Source organism: Solanum tuberosum, unplaced genomic scaffold, assembly GCF_000226075.1.
Source record: "Solanum tuberosum cultivar DM 1-3 516 R44 unplaced genomic scaffold, SolTub_3.0 scf00021, whole genome shotgun sequence".
NCBI lineage: Eukaryota > Viridiplantae > Streptophyta > Magnoliopsida > Solanales > Solanaceae > Solanum > Solanum tuberosum.
The window spans coordinates 2,847,422-2,868,801 of NW_006238947.1; the positions used below are offsets into that span (position 1 = coordinate 2,847,422).

The following is a 21,380-nucleotide window of genomic DNA, read 5'->3' on the forward strand; positions in this document are numbered from 1 at the left end:
GGTCTAGTGTTTTTTTGCATGTTGCAAGTCTTTTGGGACTTTATTTGTCTATGGGTTGTTAATGATATTACTATGTTTTGATAATGTTTCTATCATCTATGTTCATATTGTTAATGGTCTTTTATGCTTTTTCCTATGTTTTATATTTATTAGGGATATGGATTTGAAAAATATCTTAATTTTGATCGGATTTGCTGTTGCGATACTAAACTTTCATGAGGACATATTACCTCCCTAGACTATTTAATACCGTATTTTTAAAACATATATATTTGTCCACGTGGACATAAAAAGTAATGCAAAATTTTAAATAGTAATGTGTCCACGTGGACACATATATACCTTTAAAATACACTATTAAATAGTTCAGCGGGTAAAAAATACGGTATTAAATAGTCTAGGGAGGTAATAGGTCCTTATGAAAGTTTAGTATCGCAACAGTAAATCCGACCAAAGTTGGGGTATTTTTCAGACCCTTATCCCTATTTATTAAATACCCCTTCGTTTCATTTTACTTGTTCATTTTAATAAATCAAAAGAGTTTTGCTATATTTTTCCGTTACTATCATTTGTATTAGATAATTAGTATTTCAAAATATCACTAATAAAATTTAAAGAATATTTTTAGCAATTCAGTTGGTTGTCTACTACATAAACTTTTACTTTATTGGTGAGAATTTGATTTTCCACCTAACAGTCTACCTCCTCCAATTCCCCTCCCCCTACTCCCAATTTAATTTTCTTTTAATAATATAAGGTTAGATAATTTGGTAAAAAGACCTTTGATTAAAGTTTTATTAAAAAGTATGACATTTCAAAACGGGACAAGTAATATAAAAGAATGAGAGTACGATTATATATTCTATTCATTGAGTGCTTTTAGTTAATTTGTATGTTATGCTTGTTTCAAATTATTTATCGTGGTTTATTAAGATAATACTATCAAATTTTTATTTTTATTTTAAAAGTCAAAGATACAATTAATTGTTGGTCTCCCTTTTCACTTTTAGTAGGAATTGTTCTTAAAAGTCTACTAAAATCTTCAATTCTATATGGAGTGATGACACATAAACAGATAAATATTTTAATTAATGAATACAAATTATATTTTAACAAAGGGTATATATTATAACAATATATTTCATGAAATCTTAATAAAAGGTAAGACTGTCTAAATCTTTAATAATTAAACGTGTAAAAGAAAAACAAGATAGATAATTTGAGACAAAGAGTAAAAGAAAAGCCATCCGACCCCTTGATAAACTGTTGCTCCTCGAAAATCGAAAAGGCTCCTTAATTGATGATGAACCTTATGTTTCTCTGCTAAACCCTGTAAGTTTTAAATTATTTTGCATTAATTTATTGATTAACAAGATGATTAGTGAGACTAATTACTATTTTTTTTATATTTGCAGCCTAATACTGCTATTTTCCCACTTACCTACAAAGTTAAAAATAGGGGAGACACATTTCTAGGTAACTAACTTATCTTTGATATTCATGACTATAATCGAATTTCAATTTTGTATCAGTAAAGGTGGCTGAGTTAGTGTATTAGATTTTGCGCGTAAGTACGTACTTTCTCAAAGAATAAATAAATAGTCATTTTTTGTGTAAGTACATACCTTCTAGTAACTAGTTGATGTTGAACTATAGTAATACATACCAGCTCTTTCCATCAAACATGATACGATAAAACCTAGAAAATAACGTAAATATATATCTTGTATATTTAATTATTTTTTTGATATGTCCGAATGACGAAATGCAAGGGTTTCTAGAAGGACTTGTTGATGTTGTTCTAATTTACGTTAATGGACATTTATTTGGACAATCTGCGATAACAAATTCTCATAATCATTGGGATTACTATGCTAAGATAGTTCGTGCTCATGCAGTATAACCTGGATTTGGCTGTCCTGATTATGAATCTGATTATTACACTGATTAGGACTCTAATTACCATTATATTCTATGAAAAAGGTTAATGGTTTTCTTAGAACTTTAAGTAAATCTCTTGTTAGTTATTGGTACATGTTTTAGTGTGGTCTTATGTTTTTTTTTTTTTTTGCAAGTCTTTTGTGACTTTAATTGCCTATGGGTTATTAATGATATATAACTATGTTTTGCTAATGTTTTATGAAGAGACCACAAATTCATGTGTCTTATATTTTTGCTTCTAAATTCGTTAGAGTGTATTATTTGCGAGCTAGATGAATTTAAATTTGCACAAAGCAGAACCTATTTTTATAAATGACAGTTTCAATTACAAAAAGAATTATATTCTCGAAATAAAAACTTCAAAATCTCTGATTAATAATGAAAAAATCTCAATCATCCTACTATAATTTAATTCATATCGATGAAGACTTGCAACTTGCAAAAACACAAGACCCCACCATTACATCAAAAGTACTACTAATAAGAAATTATTGTGAAATAAAGTGAGATAACCATGTTAACTGCACTGTAGCAATCTTGGTGTCCAAGTTTTTTCTTCCACACTAACAATAGTAATAATAGCTAAATAATTGACTTATATATAGCTAGTTAATTGACTTCTACTCTCTCCATCTCAATTTATTTATGTGACACATTTCAGATTTTGAATTTCGATGAAGTCTATTTTTTATTATAGATTTTTTCATATCTTTAAAATATTATTAATTATTAATTATTGTGAAAATTTCATACCCAAATTTTAAGTTAAATTTAAATTGTCACGTAAATTGGGACATACATAATTTGGATATTTAAATATTGAATTATATTTTAATGTAATTTATGTTCAAAAATTAACTAGGAATGGATCATATTTTGGTTAATTTGATTAGAATTAAGGAAAATTATGCTTTAATTACAATAGTTATAGCCCACTTTTTATTTACACCCAAAATAAAATTTAGATTTGATTTTTTCAAATTTCCCTTTATGTGATGTCCGTACTTCACTTTTATTGATGCAACGGTGACAGTACAAATTAATTTAAAACTCTCAAGTAGAAAAATTCAATCATATAAAAATAAAAATAAAAAGACTAATAAGTACTATCGACTACTTTTCTTTCAAAAAGAAGGAGGTATATTTGACCCCATTATAAAGTACTTTGATAGATGGAATAATTAAAATTATCTAGCATTGTAAAAATAAAAAATTGTGGAGCTAGTAATGACACGTGAGTTCGTTCAAACTTAATAAATTTTGCTTAAATAATATATTTATATTAATAAATTTATTAAATATATAATACTATTAAGTTTTAAACTTAATAATTATCACTTAAACTTGTTGTTGTAACATTTAAAATTCATAAAATTAAAATCATAATTTTGCATCGGACTTAATTATAAAGTAACTCCACTAATTTTCTTGCTAAATGTGAAAAAACAAGAAGGACCACTGGAAAAAGAAAAGAAAAAAACACTGAGAAGAAAAGGAAAAAGAATAGAACTTCAACTAATAAAGACGTATTTTGTAATAATATCTAAATATAATATAATTAGGAGAAAAGTATTGAAAATCACCTCTAAATTTGGTGTAAATTATTAGTTTTATTTTTGAATTATTGATGGTCTTAAAAATACCCCTCTATTTGATTAACTAAACTTAGATATACCCTAATTTGTCACATGAATAGCATGTGATCTCAAACTCTCGTAGGAGCATGGGACTCTTAATAAAAAAAGTAGAGAAAGTGTTGAAAACACTCTTAAACATGACAAGAAATTAGGGGTGTATTTCACTCATTATATCGGGAATGTATTTAAGTTTAGTTAGTCAAATAGAGAAGTGTTTCTAAGACTGTCTATAGATCAAAGATAAAATTAATAATTCACACCGAGTTTAAAAATATTTCCAGTACTTCTCACTTAAATTAATGTATATCATTCAATTAAAAGATGACATATGGATTATTAAAATAAAAAAATTCTCTCACCTTGTCATATTAAGTTCATTGACGGAAGGGATAAAAATAAAGAAGCACAACGTTAACTAATGAAACTAGAGAGGAATTTTTAACCATTTTCTTTAAATAATTTGAGATAAGTATTTTTTAAAAATCATGACAAATATTTTGAAATATTATACTCCTTTCGTTCCTTTTTATATGTCATTAATACTATAAATAGTTGGTCCATAATACTTGTCATTTCTTAAAATCGATACATAAATTATAATATTCTTCCTATTATATCTTTAATAGTTAATTAATCTAGGAAAACTAATAAGTAATTAATGTTCATTGTAATTACTTCATACATTGATTAATTACTCTCACCATTGCATTACTTTATAAAATCTGATTTTGAAAAAGAAATCTTAACAAACAAACTAAAAATGAAAGATGGATTTATTTATCATTTATTGAAAAGTTGACTTCAAATAAACATTAAATAAGGGTAGAATTGTTAACTTGCTTAGTTTTTAATAGGGATAAGGTCTGAAAAATACCCCAACTTTGGTCGGATTTGTTGTTGCGATACTAAGCTTTCATAAGGACCTATTACCTCCCTAGACTATTTAATACCGTATTTTTTTACCCTCTGAACTATTTAAGAGGGTAGTTTAAAGGTATATATGTGTCCACGTGGACACATTACTATTTATAATTTTGCATTATTTTTTATGTCCACGTGGGACAAATATATATGTTTATAATACGGTATTTAAATAATCTAGGGAGGTAATAGATCCTCATGAAAATTTAGTATCGCAACAGCAAATTCGACCAAAGTTGGGTGTTTTTCAGACCCTTATCCCTTTTTAATACAAGTGAAATCTAAAAATATGAGATATAAAAATGAATTTTTAAAGATGTTACACTGATTTGATCTCCTCTTTTTTTTCATTTGATTAAATGAGAATACCACTTACCAAAAATCCAGCTTAACTAAACATAATTTTAGTTTTTTTACCATTAATTAATAGACCTTTTTATGCCACTATATATATTTTATAGGATCATATCACTCATTTGTGTCCATACAATCTTTTATCTCTAAATTTTTCTTCAAATTAATTTCAAGTATGACAAGTAATCTGAAGTTGAAAAATGTTGTGGTTGATTCTGATAAAGATAATAGTGATCATGAAGATGAAAAAGTTACTAAAATATTAGAATTGGATCTTCCTTTGGAGAAATTGAACCTTGGTCCTAAAAAAAAAATTCTTGTGCTTAATCTTGGTGGGCTACTAGTCGATAGGGTGCATCGCCGCAACGAGTCTGCGGTGCGGAGATACACCCCGGACCTTGCTCACGGCAATTTCCTAGGTTAGTATGTTTACATGTGTCCGCGTTTTTATTATTTCTAATCTGATGTTTAGTACTCGTATTTGGATCAAGATGAAAAATCACAATTTTATTATTTCTGATCTGATGTTGTTTTAAGTCACGTTGTTCAAGATTCATGGATTGATTTCTATCCCAGGATGGTGTGTTTCAAATCATAAAGTTTGATTTTTTTTATTATGTTATAAGTTAAACATAATTATAATTTGTTTTTGTTTTTTTGTATTAAAACAGTCTTCAAGAGACCTTATTGTGATCAATTTATGAAGTTTTGCCTTGAAAGATTTGAAGTTGGACTATGGTCCTCTGCTATGGAGTTAGTATTAATTAAATTAATATAATTTTATTTTTTAATTAGTGAATTAATTAATTGATCAATTAATCTAATTATTGTTACTTTTTAACTTTTCTTTTGTCCATATGATAGTCGAAACGTGGAACCAATTTTAGACAACATCATGATTGGCCTTCGAAAAAAATTGGTATTTGTATGGGTAAGCCATTTTTTATTTAATTTAGTTTAATTAATTAAATTAAAATTGTATTGTTCTTGATTATTTTTTTTAAAAAAATTTTAGGATCAAGAAAAAAGTATTGATAGTGGTTTTCCAACTGTGGAGAAGCAAAATAAGCCAATATTTTTGAAGCAATTGAAGAAAATATGGGAAAATAATTATTATGGTGGAAGATTTTCAGAATATAACACACTTTTAATTGATGATGAACCCCATGTTGCTCTACTAAACCCTGTAAGTTTTAATTATTTTTCATTAATTTATTAATTAACAAGATGATTAGTGAGACTAATTGTGAATTGTTGTTTGATTTGCAGCCTAATACTGCTGTTTTTCCTCCTGCTTACAAAGTTAAAAATAAGAGAGACACATTTCTAGGTAACAAACTTGTCCTTGATATTCATAGCTAGTCGAATTTCAATTTTGTACCTGGCTAAGTTAGTGCAATATGTGGTATCTGATAATTGACTTTAGGGATCTAATTCTAATGAGTTGTTGTACATTAGCGGATTTACCTAGCCCAAAAAAAAAATCTATATAATAACTAGGTTCATGTTCAAAATTCTAAGGTTTATGCACTAATGATAAAGCTTGGCCTACAATGATATGTAAAGTTTGTTTCTATCAATCCTGATATGATAACTTGATAAAAAAATATTGTTTTCATTTTTTTGTTAGATTCTAAGGGTGAAATGCATGAGTTTTTGGAGGGACTAGTTGATGCTGATGATATTCCAACGTACGTTAAAGGACATCAATTTGGACAACCTGCGATAACAAATACTCATAAAGATTGGGATTATTATGCTAAGATAATTCGCGCTGCTGAAGATCCTAGCTTTGGCTGTCCTGATTATGAATCTGATTACTCTGATTAAGGACTCTAATTACTAGTATTATGTTCTATGAAGAAGGTTAATGGTTTTTCCAAAAACATTAAGTAAATCACTTCTTAGTAGTTGTGTACTTTTGATGTTTTGGTGTGGTCTTATGTTTTTTGCATGTTGCAAGTCTTTTTGGACTTTATTTGTCTATGGGTTGTTAATGATATTACTATGTTTTGATAATGTTTCTATCATGCATGTTCATATTGTCAATGGTCTTTTATGCTTTTTCCTATGTTTCATATTTGCTATATACCCCTTCGTTTCATTTTACTTATTCATTTTAATAAATCAGAAGAGTTTTGCTATATTTTTTCGTTACTATCTTTTGTATTAGAAAACTATTATTTCAAAATATCACTAATAAAGTTTGAAGAATATTCTTAGCAATTTAGTTGGTTGTCTATTACATAAACTTTTACTTTGTTGGTGAGAATTCGATTTTCCACCTAACAGTCTACCTCCTCCATATCCCCTTCCCCTACTCCCAATTTAATTTTCTTTTAAAAATATAAGGTTAGCTAGTTTGGTAAAAACACTTATGATTAAAGTTTTATTAAAAAGTATGTCATTTTAAAACGGGTCAAGTAATATAAAAGAACGAGAGTACGATTATACATTCTATTCATTGAGTGCTTTTAGTTAATTCGTATATTACGCTTGTTTCAAATTATTTGTCGTGGTTTTTGAAGATAATACTGTCAAAAAAAAAATTATTTTAGAAGATAAAGATACAATTAATTGTTAGTCTCCCTTTTCACTTTTAGAAGGAATTGTTCTTAAAAGTCTACTAAAATCATCAATTATATATATGGAGTGATGACACATAAACAGATAAATATTTTAATTAATGAATACAAATTATATTTTAACAAAGGGTATATATTAGAGCAACAATATATTCCATGGAATCTTAATAAAATATAAGATTATCTAAATCTCTAATAATTAAACGTGTAAAAGAAAAACAAGATAGATAATTTGAGTCGGAAGAGTAAAAGAAAAGCCATCCGACCCCTTGATAAACTCTTGCTCCTCGAAAATTGAAAAGGCTCCTTAATTTAATTAAAGAATTTGAAGGGTTTAATTTCCTCTATTATTAATTAAAAATAAACCATAATACCACTTTAAATATAAAATCACCAAGGTTTATTTTCCAATAAACTATCACTTATAAAGTGTTTTTATTTTCTTCAAAATTCAACAATGGCTCAAAAAATTCCCAACTTGAAATTGAAGAATGTAATTTCTTATAATGATAAATATAGTGATGATGAAGATGAGAAAAATAAAAATAAAATTAGTGGTGGCGGTTTATTGGTTCATAGGGTTCACCGACAAAACCAGTTCAGCGTTCAAAGCTATAAACCGGATTTGGTTTGTGGAAATTTCACAGGTTTGTCTCAATTTATGTGACGTTGTTTGAATTACAGAGACTCGAACTGATATTTTGAATTGTTAATTAATATGTCTTATATTATTTTGTTTGAATTTATGTGTAAAATTTAGAATTTGATTCTTCAAATCTAAACTATGGCACATAATTGAGATTTGAGGGGGAGGGGATTATACTTTAATTTATTGTTTAGTGGAATTATGGTAAGTACTACATAGTTTTTTTTTTTTAGTACAAGTAGCTACTGAATTTACTTTGACATTATTGTTGTTTGATCGATTTTATTAATGATGTTTTTGCTTCTGTTCAATACATAATAATCGAAGCCAACTTTGGTTGGTTGATCAGGATTTTGTGTATATCACCATAATAATAAAGTGGTATGATTAGTAACACGTAAAATAAGGTGTAATCTATTATGACATAAAATAAGTTTTCTTCATAATTTTTTTGTTATTTTTTTGTTTTGTTTTGTTTGTTGAATTTATGTTACATGATGTCTACTTCAATGCAGTTTTCAAGAGGCCTTTTTGTGACCAATTCTTGAAGTTTTGCCTTGAAAGATTTGAAGTTGGGATATGGTCTTCTGCCATGGAGTTAGTATTTCCCTAATTATATTTGCTTAAATGTTTTCGATTGAGTCGAGGGTTTATCAGTAATGTTTATGTAAACCCTACTCTCTTTAAATCTCAATAATGGAATTATATTGAGTTTGTTGTTATTGTTATTATAATTAATTTAAACTAGTATATTGTTATTATAGTTTGCTTTTGTCCATATAATTTTGTTTTTTTTCAAGGAGAAACATGGATGCTATTTTAGACAGCATCATGGTTGGTCTTCGAAGAAAGTTGTTATTTGTTTGGGTAAGTATCTTTAATTTAATCTTGCTAAGAATTAATTTTGCATAATTATTGAGGTTAAATTTGTTAAAATAAACTATATACTTAATTATAAAAGTTTTGCCCCTATTAGTGATGATGATTGATGATATATCAATGAGAAGTTAATTCCAAAAGTTTTATCCAACTGTTCTAATATTTTTCAAAAAAATAGTAACAAATTAATTTTTATTTTTTTTTGTAGGATCAAGAAAAATGTATTGATAGTGGATTTAAGTGCTTGGATAGAAAAGAAAAGCCCATATTCTTGAAGCAAATGAAAAAAATATGGGAAAATAAATATAATCTTCTTCCTTTCCGTGGTGGAAAATTTTCAGAATCCAACACACTTATGATTGATGATGAGCCACATACTGCTCTAATAAATCCTGTAAGGTTTTCGTAATTTATTTTATACTGACAATGTATATTATTTAAACTCGTACATATATTATAGAGAAGAAATTGTTTTATTGAGACTAATTTATATTTCTTGTTTGATTTTATTTGCAGCCTAATACTGCGATTTTTCCTCCAATTTTCAAAGTTGGAAATGGCAAAGACACATTTCTTGGTAACAAATTGTTTATATACTAATAAATCCTTGATATTCACTAATTGATATACATTAAGGGTGTGTTAAGTATAATGGTGGAAATTTTAAATATCAAATTTAAATTTTCTTTTGTAATAGGTTAAAGTATCTTGGAAAACATTTTATCTAGTAAATGAATTTTTTATAATTACTAAAACGATGTATTTAGAGAGATTAGGGAAACAAATTTCAATAAATTGCATTCCGAACTCCTCATTGTATGTTCTCATTCCTCAGTTGCTCTCGATATTTGAACCTATCATTTTCATTTATAACGAACACACACCTAATCGTAGGTTAATCATAGTAGATCGATCAATGTACTTTCTATTTGAACTTATTAGTGTATATAATAAGTTCGATTTGATTTGTTTATGTAGGTCCCAAGGGTAATTTCTAGAAGTTTCTAGATGGTCTTGTTGATGCAAATGATGTTCCAACGTATGTTAAAGAACATTCCTTGATTGGACAACCTGCCATAACAAATTCTCATCCTGATTGGAATTACTATGCTAAGATTATTATACGTTTTGTTGGCATAAAAAAAGAGATTTTGTAGAAATTATATGGAATATTATTATTATGTTACTGTTTTAGTTACTTAATTTCACAATATCAATGATATTAAGTACTGTGTTTTACTATGTTCAACTCTAAGTATTTCTCAAAAAAAAAAAACTCTTAACTATTTCTCAATCTCATCATGTCGGATTGCATAAACTCAAATATGTACTTGTTTTACTATGTTCAACTCTGGATCATTGTTACCCATTGTATTGTATTGTATCGTTACTATATCTACAATGTTTGTTTTGGTTGTTACTTAAAATGTATTGTATTGTATTGTTAAATTTCGTTGTTACGTAACAATGAATACCCTATTTTATGGAACAACCGATTTGGTGTGTTCCCATTGTTACTTAAATTTTTTTTCCAATTATATCTTTACGTAATATTTCAAAATACTATTTTATCCTTTACCTTATATTATTTAATTCTAATCAAACCTCCTACCCTAGAATAATTAAGGATATTTTAGTAAATTTATAAATTACAATACAGTACAATACAATCAAACCAAACAATTAAAATGTTATTAAACAATACAATCTAGCCAAACATTATATCTACCATACAGTACAATACAATACATTATGAAACAATAGGTAACAATGATCCAAACAAAGTAAGTTTCTCTATCTGTAGAGTACATTAAATATTATACACAAATGACCATTATTCGTATCAGCTGATACTCTAAGAGGGATGTTTTCATGCCATGCTAACGATTTAACAAGTTATTTTTGTTAGCCCCAAAATATTTTAGTTCATACTCTTACCTATTATATTATCTAAAGATAAGATAGAAAGATATACCGTCATATTAAAGCTACTATGAAATATTTACTCATGCAAGGAACAAGAGCTCATCATTTCTAGTTCATGATTTCTTTTGGCTATATAGTTTCATCACAAAACTATATGACAAGCTAATCTAATTGTATTAGAGTCGATACACTATCGTTCATAAGTGCATTGATACCCATGGTTATTATACCCTATTCCAAAAGACAACATAATAATGAATCAGTTTCCTTTGTCAACATCTCTTCCTAAATCATAATATCCAAAAACATTACAACAACCAGAAAAACAAAAGATATATTAGCCCTTTTTCTAGTCATGTCAGCATAATACTTAAAAAAGTTTCTAATAAAACAGTCCTAATGATTCCTCAAAATTACAATCAGCACAGACAAGCACAAAACAAGGAATCAGCTAAGCAGAAAAGAACTATAGTCAAGTTTTGGTTCGATTCGTCGAGCTTTACTTTACTCCATAGGTATAGACACGTTAATATCTGGATATGATCTCTGCTCGAATGTTGGTTCAGATCCATTACAGTCAGAAGTGTCTGTAGAGGTGGAATTCGGCATGTCTTTGTTGCTCATGCTGTTGTCAGCTTCACCGTGGTTGTGGATTGGTATTTGAGATGTCTGAGTCTGAGTAATGTTGCTCGCCGGTGGTGCTTGTGAGACAGGTCTTATCATTGAAACAGGGTCCGGAGAGCTGTGGATGACTGGAGGCATTCTTGGTTCGATCTGATGATGCTTCCTTTTGTTGTGTGTTTTAAAAGCGTTTGGCATGAAACTTCCAACCACCATCTAGCAAATATAAGAAGAAATTATGTTCAATAAGTATGCTAACAAGTAACGATGTTGGTTGTGAATGAGGTATACTACATGGCATTAACTTAAATCGGAGAGGATATTTGGCCTACGCAGATGATACACGTTCCATCATTTTCTGATTCACCAACATAATCAACGACTTAGCTCGTAAAGAAGACAATCATCTTCTGTCAAAGGATAGTCAGATTTGTTGCGTTCTTCAGTTAAGCAATGGATGTAGACTACTTATCGAGAAATATAGACACTTGTTAAACAATTTTGTTCTGAATTTCCAACTAGCGGCATCATTAGTCATAACAGGCTTTAGGATCTATGGAACGCGATATGACCATATCTCGGACTAACATGTTATGTGTTGTAAAACATTTTTGAAATTGCAGACAAATGATTCTGTCACATCCCCATCTCACGGGTAGAACAGAGGTGGACACTCGACAAGCGAGGCTAACTAGGACTTACTTGGATAGGGGAACAAGCAAACAGAGGCAGAGCTCCGAGCTCTCAGGGACTTGTAATTTATTTTATATATATAAACACATAAAAGGACTTACTTGGATGGGGCTTGCAGCCGTAAGCGAACCAGCAATACCACCACCAATAACACGCCCATCTGGGCCAGCTAGAGAAACACTCAATCCACCGGACCTAGTTTTCATGCCACCGTTATCAGAAACAGTGTATGACCCTGTTAACGCTAAGATCTCAAAGCGTCCCTGCATTGTCATAGTAACTTAACATAAATTTTCAGGACATGGAAGGTGATACACTTCAATTTACTCGGACGCGATAATACAATTCTGAAACAAAAAGTACATGAAAGCTGATCTAATAAAAAGATGGAGAGTGAGATTCTAAGGCTATATAATTATAGTAGAAAGCATATTGGTGAACCAAAAAAAAAAGGCCTACTTTTCCTTTCTAGACTGCAACAATATTTTTCTTGCTGAAAAGAGTTGGGGAGCATTGATTTCTTAAAAAAAACTGAAACAGCCTCATCGAAGTGAGACGATTATAGGGCATCTGATAACCATTTTCATTGAACATGTAGTGTCAGTGTCAACTCTATCTGATCCTAAGCCTTCCAAACATTACGTGATGCTATGCTGAGCAAAAATCTGGGTGCTTACGACAATTCTGGTGATATGTGTTTTGTGATTCTAAATTTGAATTTCAGTACGATGGGTCCAAGTCAAAACAGTTGTTGTAAAACAAGAAGAACATTTTAACACAACTACCAAAAACAAGAAATTGATTTATGCTTTGTACTGTAACATAAGCGAAGTCCTTCAGAATGAACACAGAAATAACATATACAGGAGATTTGAACTCATACAAAGTAAATTAACTTAATCCCGTTTAAAATAAATTACTAGAACAAATAAGAGAAGTGACGATTATCAATTAAAGATCCATTGCACATGCAATTGCAAACTTGAATTTCCTCGTCATTATTGTGCTTTCATTTATAAGCACAGGAACTCCTGGTAAACTTTGCTACTTTACAAGTCCAACCATGTAAAAGCAACATAGGATTCAGGCTTCAACCAGAGTTCCATTAATACAATGATTCGGACAGTAATTATCATGCTTCTACAAAGCGATTTTGTACTAACTTTGGAGTAGATTTCAGTAATAAGCTAATCTTTCTATGCACATGTAAATGCTGCACTAAATCAAGGTTAGCAAGTACACTAAGCCCTAAGGGAGTGATTTAGTCAAATTTCCTTTTAACGGTAGTAATACAACTCTTCGAGGAAGTTTATTTATCTGTTTTTTTGGATGATCAGCCTGCCTCTCTCCCCTTCCCCACTTAAATACCAGACTTTTGTCTACAGCAAGATTCGAACTCAAGACATTCACCTAACCCACACATCACATGTTGTGCCCTTACCACTAATACTGCTTTTTTAATAGCTATAACAGTGTTTTCTAGACCAACTCGAATGCACCTCGGAAGGGGGAGGGGGGAGGAACCGTATCCTGCAGAGAATCCATCCTCCAAATAATTAGATTCTTGATCATGACAATTTTCCAAATTATTCTTCTTCTTTTTTCATGTAGGGTGGTTGAGGTAGGGCAACAGCAATAACAGAAGAACCCAGGTAACTAAAATCCAGTAAAAGCTGATGCAATCTTGAAAAAGATAACAAGTACTCTATTTGTTTCAATTAGTCCGTTTTACTTTTTTAGTCCGTTTCAAAAAGAATGTCTTTTTCCTTTTTTAACAACTCTTTAGTTCCCAACTTTTTCACATCGGATGTTTAAGACCAAAGATTAAAGAACGTTTCGGTACATTCTACCTATCTTTACTTTCTTAAACTCCCTACCAAGTCAAAACGAGACAAACAAATCAAAACGACGAGTACAAAACACAAGATTAGGAGAAAAGAATGAAAACAAGAATCATGCCTCATATGTCAATAGACCTCCAGAAGAACCAGGCTGACGAATCGTAACATTCGAAACAGCACCATTTGCAGACAGAACACAGATCCCTCTTGAACCCTTCTGCACAAAAGAATATACCTTTCCTGCCACATCCTACATAACACACCAGAGTACAATTCTCAAATCTTAACAAGAAAATCAAAAAGTAAACAAACATCTCAGATCTGAAAAACAGAAAAAACAAACAAGAATTTTTTTTACCTCTCCAGTATGAACAGTAACCACATGAGGCATAAAATCACCTCCAGCAGTGTGAGCAAACAGTTCACCTTCATAGACCAAAAAGCAAACACTCAACATCACCATAAAGACATTAGGTAAAACAAACTAAAGCAAACAAAACCAAATATTGGATCTTTTTGCCTGCTCATTTCAGATTTACCCCAAAAAATAATTACAGTAATTTTTTTAGAAATTCTAGGGTTCTTCTCCCTTCTAATCAACAAAACAATTAAAAAAAATACCCCAAAAGGCCAAAGAAAATAATGAATCAATAACACAAACATAAGAAAGAAATTCTATCGGGGAATTTTAGTAGCTCAATTGTTAGTTCGATTTCCCACCTTGTAATCGTCTCCCCCATTTCCACTTCCCTACCCCCAATTTTTTTTAACAGATCTTTAAGCAAAATCTCCATGAACCCCCAAAAAAAAACACAGAGCTAAACAAAGTTTGTTTTTTTATTTTTTTGGGATTTTTAGACTTACCCAAAGAAGCAATTAATTGCAAGTTACCAGCACCAGTAGGCCTTCCACGTCCTCTTTTAGATGAAGAAAAGCCACCGGAAGAAAGTACCGGCGACGTTATAGTAAAACCAGTCGGCGGCGATGTCACTCCACCACCACCAGGTGAAGTGACAGCTCCGCCGACGACACCGCCACCACCACTTCCTACTGCAGCTGCTGCTTTAGCAGCTGCTGCAGCAGCAGCTTTTATATATTGAGGTGTTAAATTTCCATCAGCATCATATTTTCTTGGTCTTCCTCTTTTCTTTTTGTCACCACTACCCACTACCCCATTACCCCCACTACCCACCACCCCTCCACCCCCAGTTACTCCTAAACTCATATTCATCACTTGGGGTACCACTACCCCACCACCCCCACTGTTAAAACTCCCATTTGTTCCTGCTACTGCTGCTGCCACCACTGGTGCCGCCGGTGGTGGTGGTGGTGAATCATACTCCGAGTTAACCCCTAGTGACCCAGATTCTGTACTCTCTTTATCTTCCATTTCCATCATCTACAAAAAAAAACAGAGTACTATCAAGAATGAAGTTCAAATTGAAAAGGGTTGGTGAACAAATGGCGCCACAAAGAAAAAAAGAAGGGGGCTTTCAGATTAGTACTGATATCTGATTTTCAGTAAAAAAAAATTGTGTTTTTGGAGTTTGTAAAGTTCGAGCTTCCCTCCATTAATGGAGTGAAAAAATAGAAAAACAAAAGTGCAAGATAAAAAAAAAAATAAAAAAAAAATAAACTGATATATATGTATATTATATTATATGTATAATATAAATATAATATTTGCCTTTTGTCTGGACTCTATTACACCAAAAGTGTTTATTTAATAGATAATGAAATGACAAAACTGCCCCTAGCTTTACTTTTTATGTTCCTATATTACCCTTGTAGATAAACGAAACAAGGTCGAAATTGTCCTTAAACTATGCGGAAAAAAGTAATTTTACCCTTCGTTAAAAATTGGTCTCGAATTTGTTCTCAAGAAATATCGTTACGAGTGGTAAATACCATAGGTTTAAATGAAGTCAAAATGTGAAATTTATATGCAAACACATGTTATGCATCTATTGTTTTACGCGGACTTGAGTAAGTTTATATTATGACTTGCCTTTGTCCTTTTTGATTAACGGGGTCAAGGATTAATTAATCCTCAGTTGACATATTTAGCATTTGAACAAAGCTATATGTTGTTTTACGCGAAAATGAGTAAATTTCTACTATCACTTTTGCCTTTGTTCTTTTCGATTAACATGTCAAAGATAATTAATCGTCAGTTACTTATTTAGCATTCGAGAAAAGCTATGTGTTGTTTTACGCAAACATGTATGACTTGTCTATTGTCATTTTCGATTAACATGTCAAAGATTAATTAATTATCAGTTAACGTATTTAGTATTTGAAAAAAGCTATATGTTCAGACATAGTGATAATAACAACATACTCAGTTTGGTCTCACAAGTAAGATTTAAGGAGTTATGCGTACGTAAATCTTATTTCTATCAAGTGTGGTCCAAACACATGAAAGAAAAATAGATTTAACACTTATTTTTAATGGGTGTGAAATTATTCTATTTAGTATAGTTAAAAGGGTAGTTTTGAACCTTTTTTTTTTTTAGATAAATGACAATATTTTGTTTTCATATTTGGAGATTTATGATCTATGTATTGTAATTATCAAATCTTATTAATTTTCCGTAAATAGGACTATAGAAGGATATGTTTTTTTAAAGAAAATATTTTATTTGTTATCATATTCACTCATTATTAGAATATTTTAATTAAATTCATTTGTGATTTGATAAGTTTTAAAGTTAGAATTTCTGTGATATCTTTTTGTATCTTTTTGACTTAGTTGTCAATAATTTGTCTATATTATATCATAAAATTCCGGGAAACGTTATAATTTATGTGGAAAAAGAAAGTATTTTATTTTCTTTCTCAATTAGAAATACCAAAAAATAAAATAATAACGTATGCTTTTTGGCCAAAAAAATAAAAATAAAAAAATAAAATGCAATCCCTTTAACCATAAAAATGATTCCTTATACTATACCTTTTTTTTCTTCCGTTACAAAAGAGATTATTTTAGATTAATTAGTATGTATTTAAAATTCATTCTAAAAATAAAACAAGTTTAATGTACATCGTAAAAGTTTTAAAATGATATAATTATCTTATTAGCATATTTTTAAAATGATGGAGCAAAAACAATAACAGTAGAATAGAACTAAAAAAAAATTAATTGATTAAAAATTTGTTTAATAAGGATAAATGTTATTGACAGCTTCCCTCTTAAATTGATTTTATGTGACACAAATTTAAATTAATCGAGAGTTCTAATTGATATAGGATTAAAAATCATAAAATAAAAATAAATGTACTTCTAAGTAATAAAACATAGTTTATAAATAAATAATTATATATTTGGGTAGAAGTATTAAACTTGATGATAAGTCATTTAAAAGATAACATAGACCTTCACGATTTAAAAATATAAATAACCCTACTTAGATTTTTTGGGTGTTATTTTCATTTTTTAATGTAAAAAACAAAAAAAAATTTAAAAATATATATTAAGTAATGAATAAATATAATTCTTCCCATCTTAATTTAAAAAACTGGATTTGAGCTTTATAAATGGACAAAAGCTCTTGATAGGGAGCGTTTTTCTTTGAAAATGGACATACTAATTAGTCGAGTCAGTAAATTTAGGTATATAGTAGTTGATATAAGAGATGGGAATTTTAAAGGAAGAAAAATAAAAGTGTGAGAAAAGAAAATGACAATTGATATGGACATAAATGACAAAAGAAAATAATTTGGGGGGTAAAAGCGACTTTAAATATTATTAATACACAAATAAATAAAACCGGTGAAAATATTCAAACAACAAAAAGCCAGTCAACGTATGATGTGCTGTTAAAGCTTAAAATCCTGCAATAAAATAATGCTTTAATTCAATTATTTATTGGTAATAAAAATATAGTACATACGCTAAGTTTTCCCTATATTCTTAAGTTGAAAAAGGGGTGTAATTATTATATATAATCTTATCCTACACTTTTTTTTTTTTTGCGAGAGATTAGTTTTATAATTTAAATGGTCGAATCAAAAAGGATTATTATATGTGATTTGCTTTACATAGTTTTATTCAATATTTTTATAATAAATCCTTTTATAATTAAAATTCGATAATAACTTTGTCAGTTCCATCAAAACTCTATTGAATAATAAAATGTACAAATAAATTTTTTTTTATAAAAAAAAGTACAAATCCCCAAACAAAGTCCTCTTGGCTCGATTTTAATATTATAGGATAACTGAAAAAATCAAAATTCGAGAAACATTGGGTTTGCTTATTTCTCACTACACTATATACTTTATACATTTTTATTATTATTCTTTTTAAAAAAAAAAGTAATTAAGATATTTAAATTGAAAAGAAGAAAAATCAAACCTAATTATGGCCTTCTCTACTGTAAGTTTGACTCTTTACCTAATTACTCCCTAGCATTATAAGTTACTTTTCCCATTTTAGGGGCTCAATTTATCATGTAATATTATTTCATTGAAATTTCGAAGTGCGAAGTAGCGGATATTGAAGATAAAATGAGAGAAGGTTATTTGTGTATGTTATGTATAAACTTATAAATGTATCAATATATAGAGTAAAATTATGATAAGTGAAGGTATTTAAAAAAGAATGATCAATCTGAAATTATATGAAGAAAACTATCTCAAACGACCTGTAATTTTTTTTTTTATAAATTCAGAATTAAAGATTAGACGAAAGAAGAAAAAAATCCATATATATAATAATTTTAAAAATGGGTAATACAAATTAATTTATGATAATTGGTAATCTTTCACATTTTTTTCATGACAAACTTGATTAAAACAAATTGAGAATATTCTCATGATTTTCATCTGTTGACAAACACTTATAATGTGGATGAATGTAAAACCTGCATAGTCAAAATTAACAAAAACAATTTATTCATTCAACTACCAATTCTATATGTTGAGTGTAAAAGAATATTTATATTATTAAATTATTTAAAAGATAATTACAAATAATTATTAAAAGGACAAAATAGTAACTCGTCTTCTTTTGAAAAAAATGTATAATTGAATTATGTGGGATTGGTTTCTGTGACGGATAAGAGGAGGAAAGCGAGATTGAGAAGGTTTGAGCATATAAAGAGGAGGTGCGCTGACGCCTCAATGAGAAGGTGTGAGAGTTTGGTTGTAGGGGGTATGCAGAGAGGTAAAGATAGGCCGAAAAAGTATTCGAAAACGACTTGATTAGATAGAACATGATGTAACTTAATATTATCGTGGACATGACTCTAGATAGGAAGGAGTGGAGATCTTGTATTAGGATAGAAGGTTAGTAGAGGTAGAGTATTGTCTTGCCTTGCGGAGGTTTAGACTTGTTAGTGTTTGCCGTAGTACTAGTCGTACATTTATAGTTCTTATCATATAGCTTATAATGTTTTGATTATCCCACTATTTTGTTATTGCCGTTGTTTCTTTCTTGTAGACCTTAGAACATATTTTTTTTTATTAACTATTATATTTTCTTTATTATTTTTATATTTTTTACTTAGATTTGATATACTTAAGCGGATGATTTTTCGAGGAGTTTATGTTGTTCTAGGCTTCTTAAGAGAAAAGCCCAATAGATATTAAATGTAAGACCCCACACCTCATTAAGATAACTCGTACAATAGAACTTCTATTACAATAAATAAATATAATAAATTCAAATTAAATTATATTAATATTAGCTGTGCCTGTTCATATAAATTAAATTATAAATATTTATTTTGGATGTCGTTATCTCAAAACCCTCCTATTTTATCTAGACACCCCTTTATGTAAATCTTCAATTTTACTTTTCTTAAACCAAATGGAAAAAGAAAAAAAAATATCTGCACACATCATAAAAGGAGGAAGGGATAATTCCTCTTTTGATCTTCAATTATTGATAAATTTAATGAAAAAAAGACCTAAATATACAAGTTATTTATCATATTTTAAAAAATTCTATTAATTGAAAAAAGTATAAAAAAATTTACTCTCCTATTTTCGGATACATCACTTGTATTAGTTGGATATATTACTTTACGCGATGTATTAGTCGGATACATCACTTTATGCGACGTATTAGTCGGATACATCACTTTACGCAATGTACCGGGATGTATGCGATGTATCGCGGACGTTGAATGAGGTATTCGAAATTGAAATGTGATGTTGAGCGTTGTATTCAAAATCGGGACGCAATGTACCGAGATGTTTTGGGATGTATCCGGATTCCACCAAATTTAAGGAATTTTTGTAATTTAGAAAATAATAGGGATATGATATAATTGGTTCTTAACACAATGAGATTTGTGTAAAATTTCTCTTTAATAGATTGTGTATTTCTAATATCCAATTAAATAAAACATGTAGTTTTGATCCTTCTCAAAAGGTTGACTACCACATAAGTCGTCATCTGTTTTAGGAAAATTATAAGTTAGTATCGTTTTTTGATTATTTTTTCAGAGGAGGGAAAAACGAAAATAGACAACAAATGGTAGTATGATTGATTCAAGGATTTGACACGCAGAGCAAACTTTTCTATTGTGTTAGCATTTCTATGATTGACTATAAGGCTTGAGGTAAAATAGCGAAAATCGAATTACCAAATTGAACTAAATTTTTTAATAATTTGTTATTCGATAATTCGATATTCGGGAGTTAAATTATAGGATCATGGTATTCGGTATTTCTCGAATATCGAACTATTTACTTAATGAAGGTCATATATCAACATGTCTATTTCTCATTAGTACAAGTCCAAAGAGAAAGTTAAAGAATAAACATAAACAACCCTAATACATGTCTTTCAGCTGTATGAATGTCTTTCTTGATGTCTTCTTATTTTTTTATTTTTTATTATATTGTGTTTTCACATAGAAAAATAGAAATAATGGGAGAAATAGTATTAACTTTGTAATACAATCGGCTATAACTTCAATATGGTATTACTGAATACTGTATCAAATCGAAATTTAAATTACTGCTTACCAAATTACGGAATCGAATTAAAATTTTGATATTTGATATCTACTTCTAACTACCAATTACAGAATTATCGATCCCAAAATTTGAGAATTTTGAATGTCCATCCCTAGTTCAGTACCCCTTCTCCCCTTGATCCATTGTATTAGAGTGTAAAGATAGATTTTGAGCCTAGCTCAATCCTAAAAGCTAGCTTATAGAGTGAGAATTGTCCAAGTCCATATAAGGAGACTAATTGATCATCCTTTTTCCACTGTGGGACTTCTTAACATTCTCCCGCATGCCCAAACTTCGTTAACTGGAGTGTGGATAATATCATATGGGTGCCCAAACCTCGTTAACTGGAGCGTGGACAATATCATAT

The 21,380-nt window shown here is 29.4% G+C and overlaps 2 protein-coding genes and 1 pseudogene across 4 annotated transcripts; 2 read left to right on the forward strand and 1 right to left on the reverse strand.

The window, feature by feature from the left end:
• The first annotated feature begins 4,875 nt into the window (after nt 1-4,875).
• Nucleotides 4,876-6,883, forward strand: LOC102597482 (ubiquitin-like domain-containing CTD phosphatase 1). 2 transcript variants are annotated; one of them, XM_006341114.2, is made up of 6 exons: nt 4,876-5,272; nt 5,525-5,606; nt 5,718-5,784; nt 5,869-6,039; nt 6,123-6,183; nt 6,484-6,883. In XM_006341114.2, the coding sequence occupies exons 1-6, from the start codon at nt 5,029-5,031 to the stop codon at nt 6,681-6,683; spliced, it is 825 nt and encodes a 274-aa protein (XP_006341176.1). In that variant the 5' UTR covers nt 4,876-5,028; the 3' UTR covers nt 6,684-6,883. The 2 variants fall into 2 exon arrangements, with proteins under 2 accessions (XP_006341176.1, XP_015161519.1); XM_015306033.1 differs by lacking the exon at nt 5,869-6,039 and having other exon boundaries at nt 4,957-5,272.
• A 617-nt stretch (nt 6,884-7,500) lies between these two features.
• On the forward strand, nt 7,501-10,120 carry LOC102598010 (uncharacterized; annotated as a pseudogene).
• Nucleotides 10,121-11,141: 1,021 nt separating this feature from the next.
• LOC102597797 (AT-hook motif nuclear-localized protein 7-like) lies at nt 11,142-15,650 on the reverse strand. 2 transcript variants are annotated; one of them, XM_006341115.2, is made up of 5 exons: nt 14,909-15,650; nt 14,403-14,470; nt 14,163-14,294; nt 12,305-12,466; nt 11,142-11,726 (listed from the first exon to the last, which is right to left on the reverse strand). In XM_006341115.2, exons 1-5 carry the CDS (start codon nt 15,441-15,443, stop codon nt 11,394-11,396), a joined length of 1,230 nt encoding a protein of 409 aa, XP_006341177.1. In that variant the 5' UTR covers nt 15,444-15,650; the 3' UTR covers nt 11,142-11,393. The 2 variants fall into 2 exon arrangements, with proteins under 2 accessions (XP_006341177.1, XP_015161521.1); XM_015306035.1 differs by lacking the exon at nt 12,305-12,466.
• Nucleotides 15,651-21,380: the final 5,730 nt, after the last annotated feature.

What these genes read in the sequence shown, in the direction of transcription:
- LOC102597797 (XM_006341115.2), bottom strand. Translation starts at nt 15,443, where the DNA reads ATGATGGAAATGGAAGATAAAGAGAGTACAGAATCTGGGTCACTAGGG. An exon ending in TTACTGTTCATACTGGAGAG is followed by an intron (nt 14,295 to 14,402) that starts GTAAAAAAAATT and finishes TGTGTTATGTAG; the next exon opens with GATGTGGCAGGAAAGGTATA. An exon ending in CGGCTGCAAGCCCCATCCAA is followed by an intron (nt 11,727 to 12,304) that starts GTAAGTCCTTTT and finishes TATATTTGCTAG; the next exon opens with ATGGTGGTTGGAAGTTTCAT.
- LOC102597482 (XM_006341114.2), top strand. Translation starts at nt 5,029, where the DNA reads ATGACAAGTAATCTGAAGTTGAAAAATGTTGTGGTTGATTCTGATAAA. An exon ending in AAAAATTGGTATTTGTATGG is followed by an intron (nt 5,785 to 5,868) that starts GTAAGCCATTTT and finishes AAAAAATTTTAG; the next exon opens with GATCAAGAAAAAAGTATTGA. An exon ending in TAAGAGAGACACATTTCTAG is followed by an intron (nt 6,184 to 6,483) that starts GTAACAAACTTG and finishes TTTTTTTGTTAG; the next exon opens with ATTCTAAGGGTGAAATGCAT.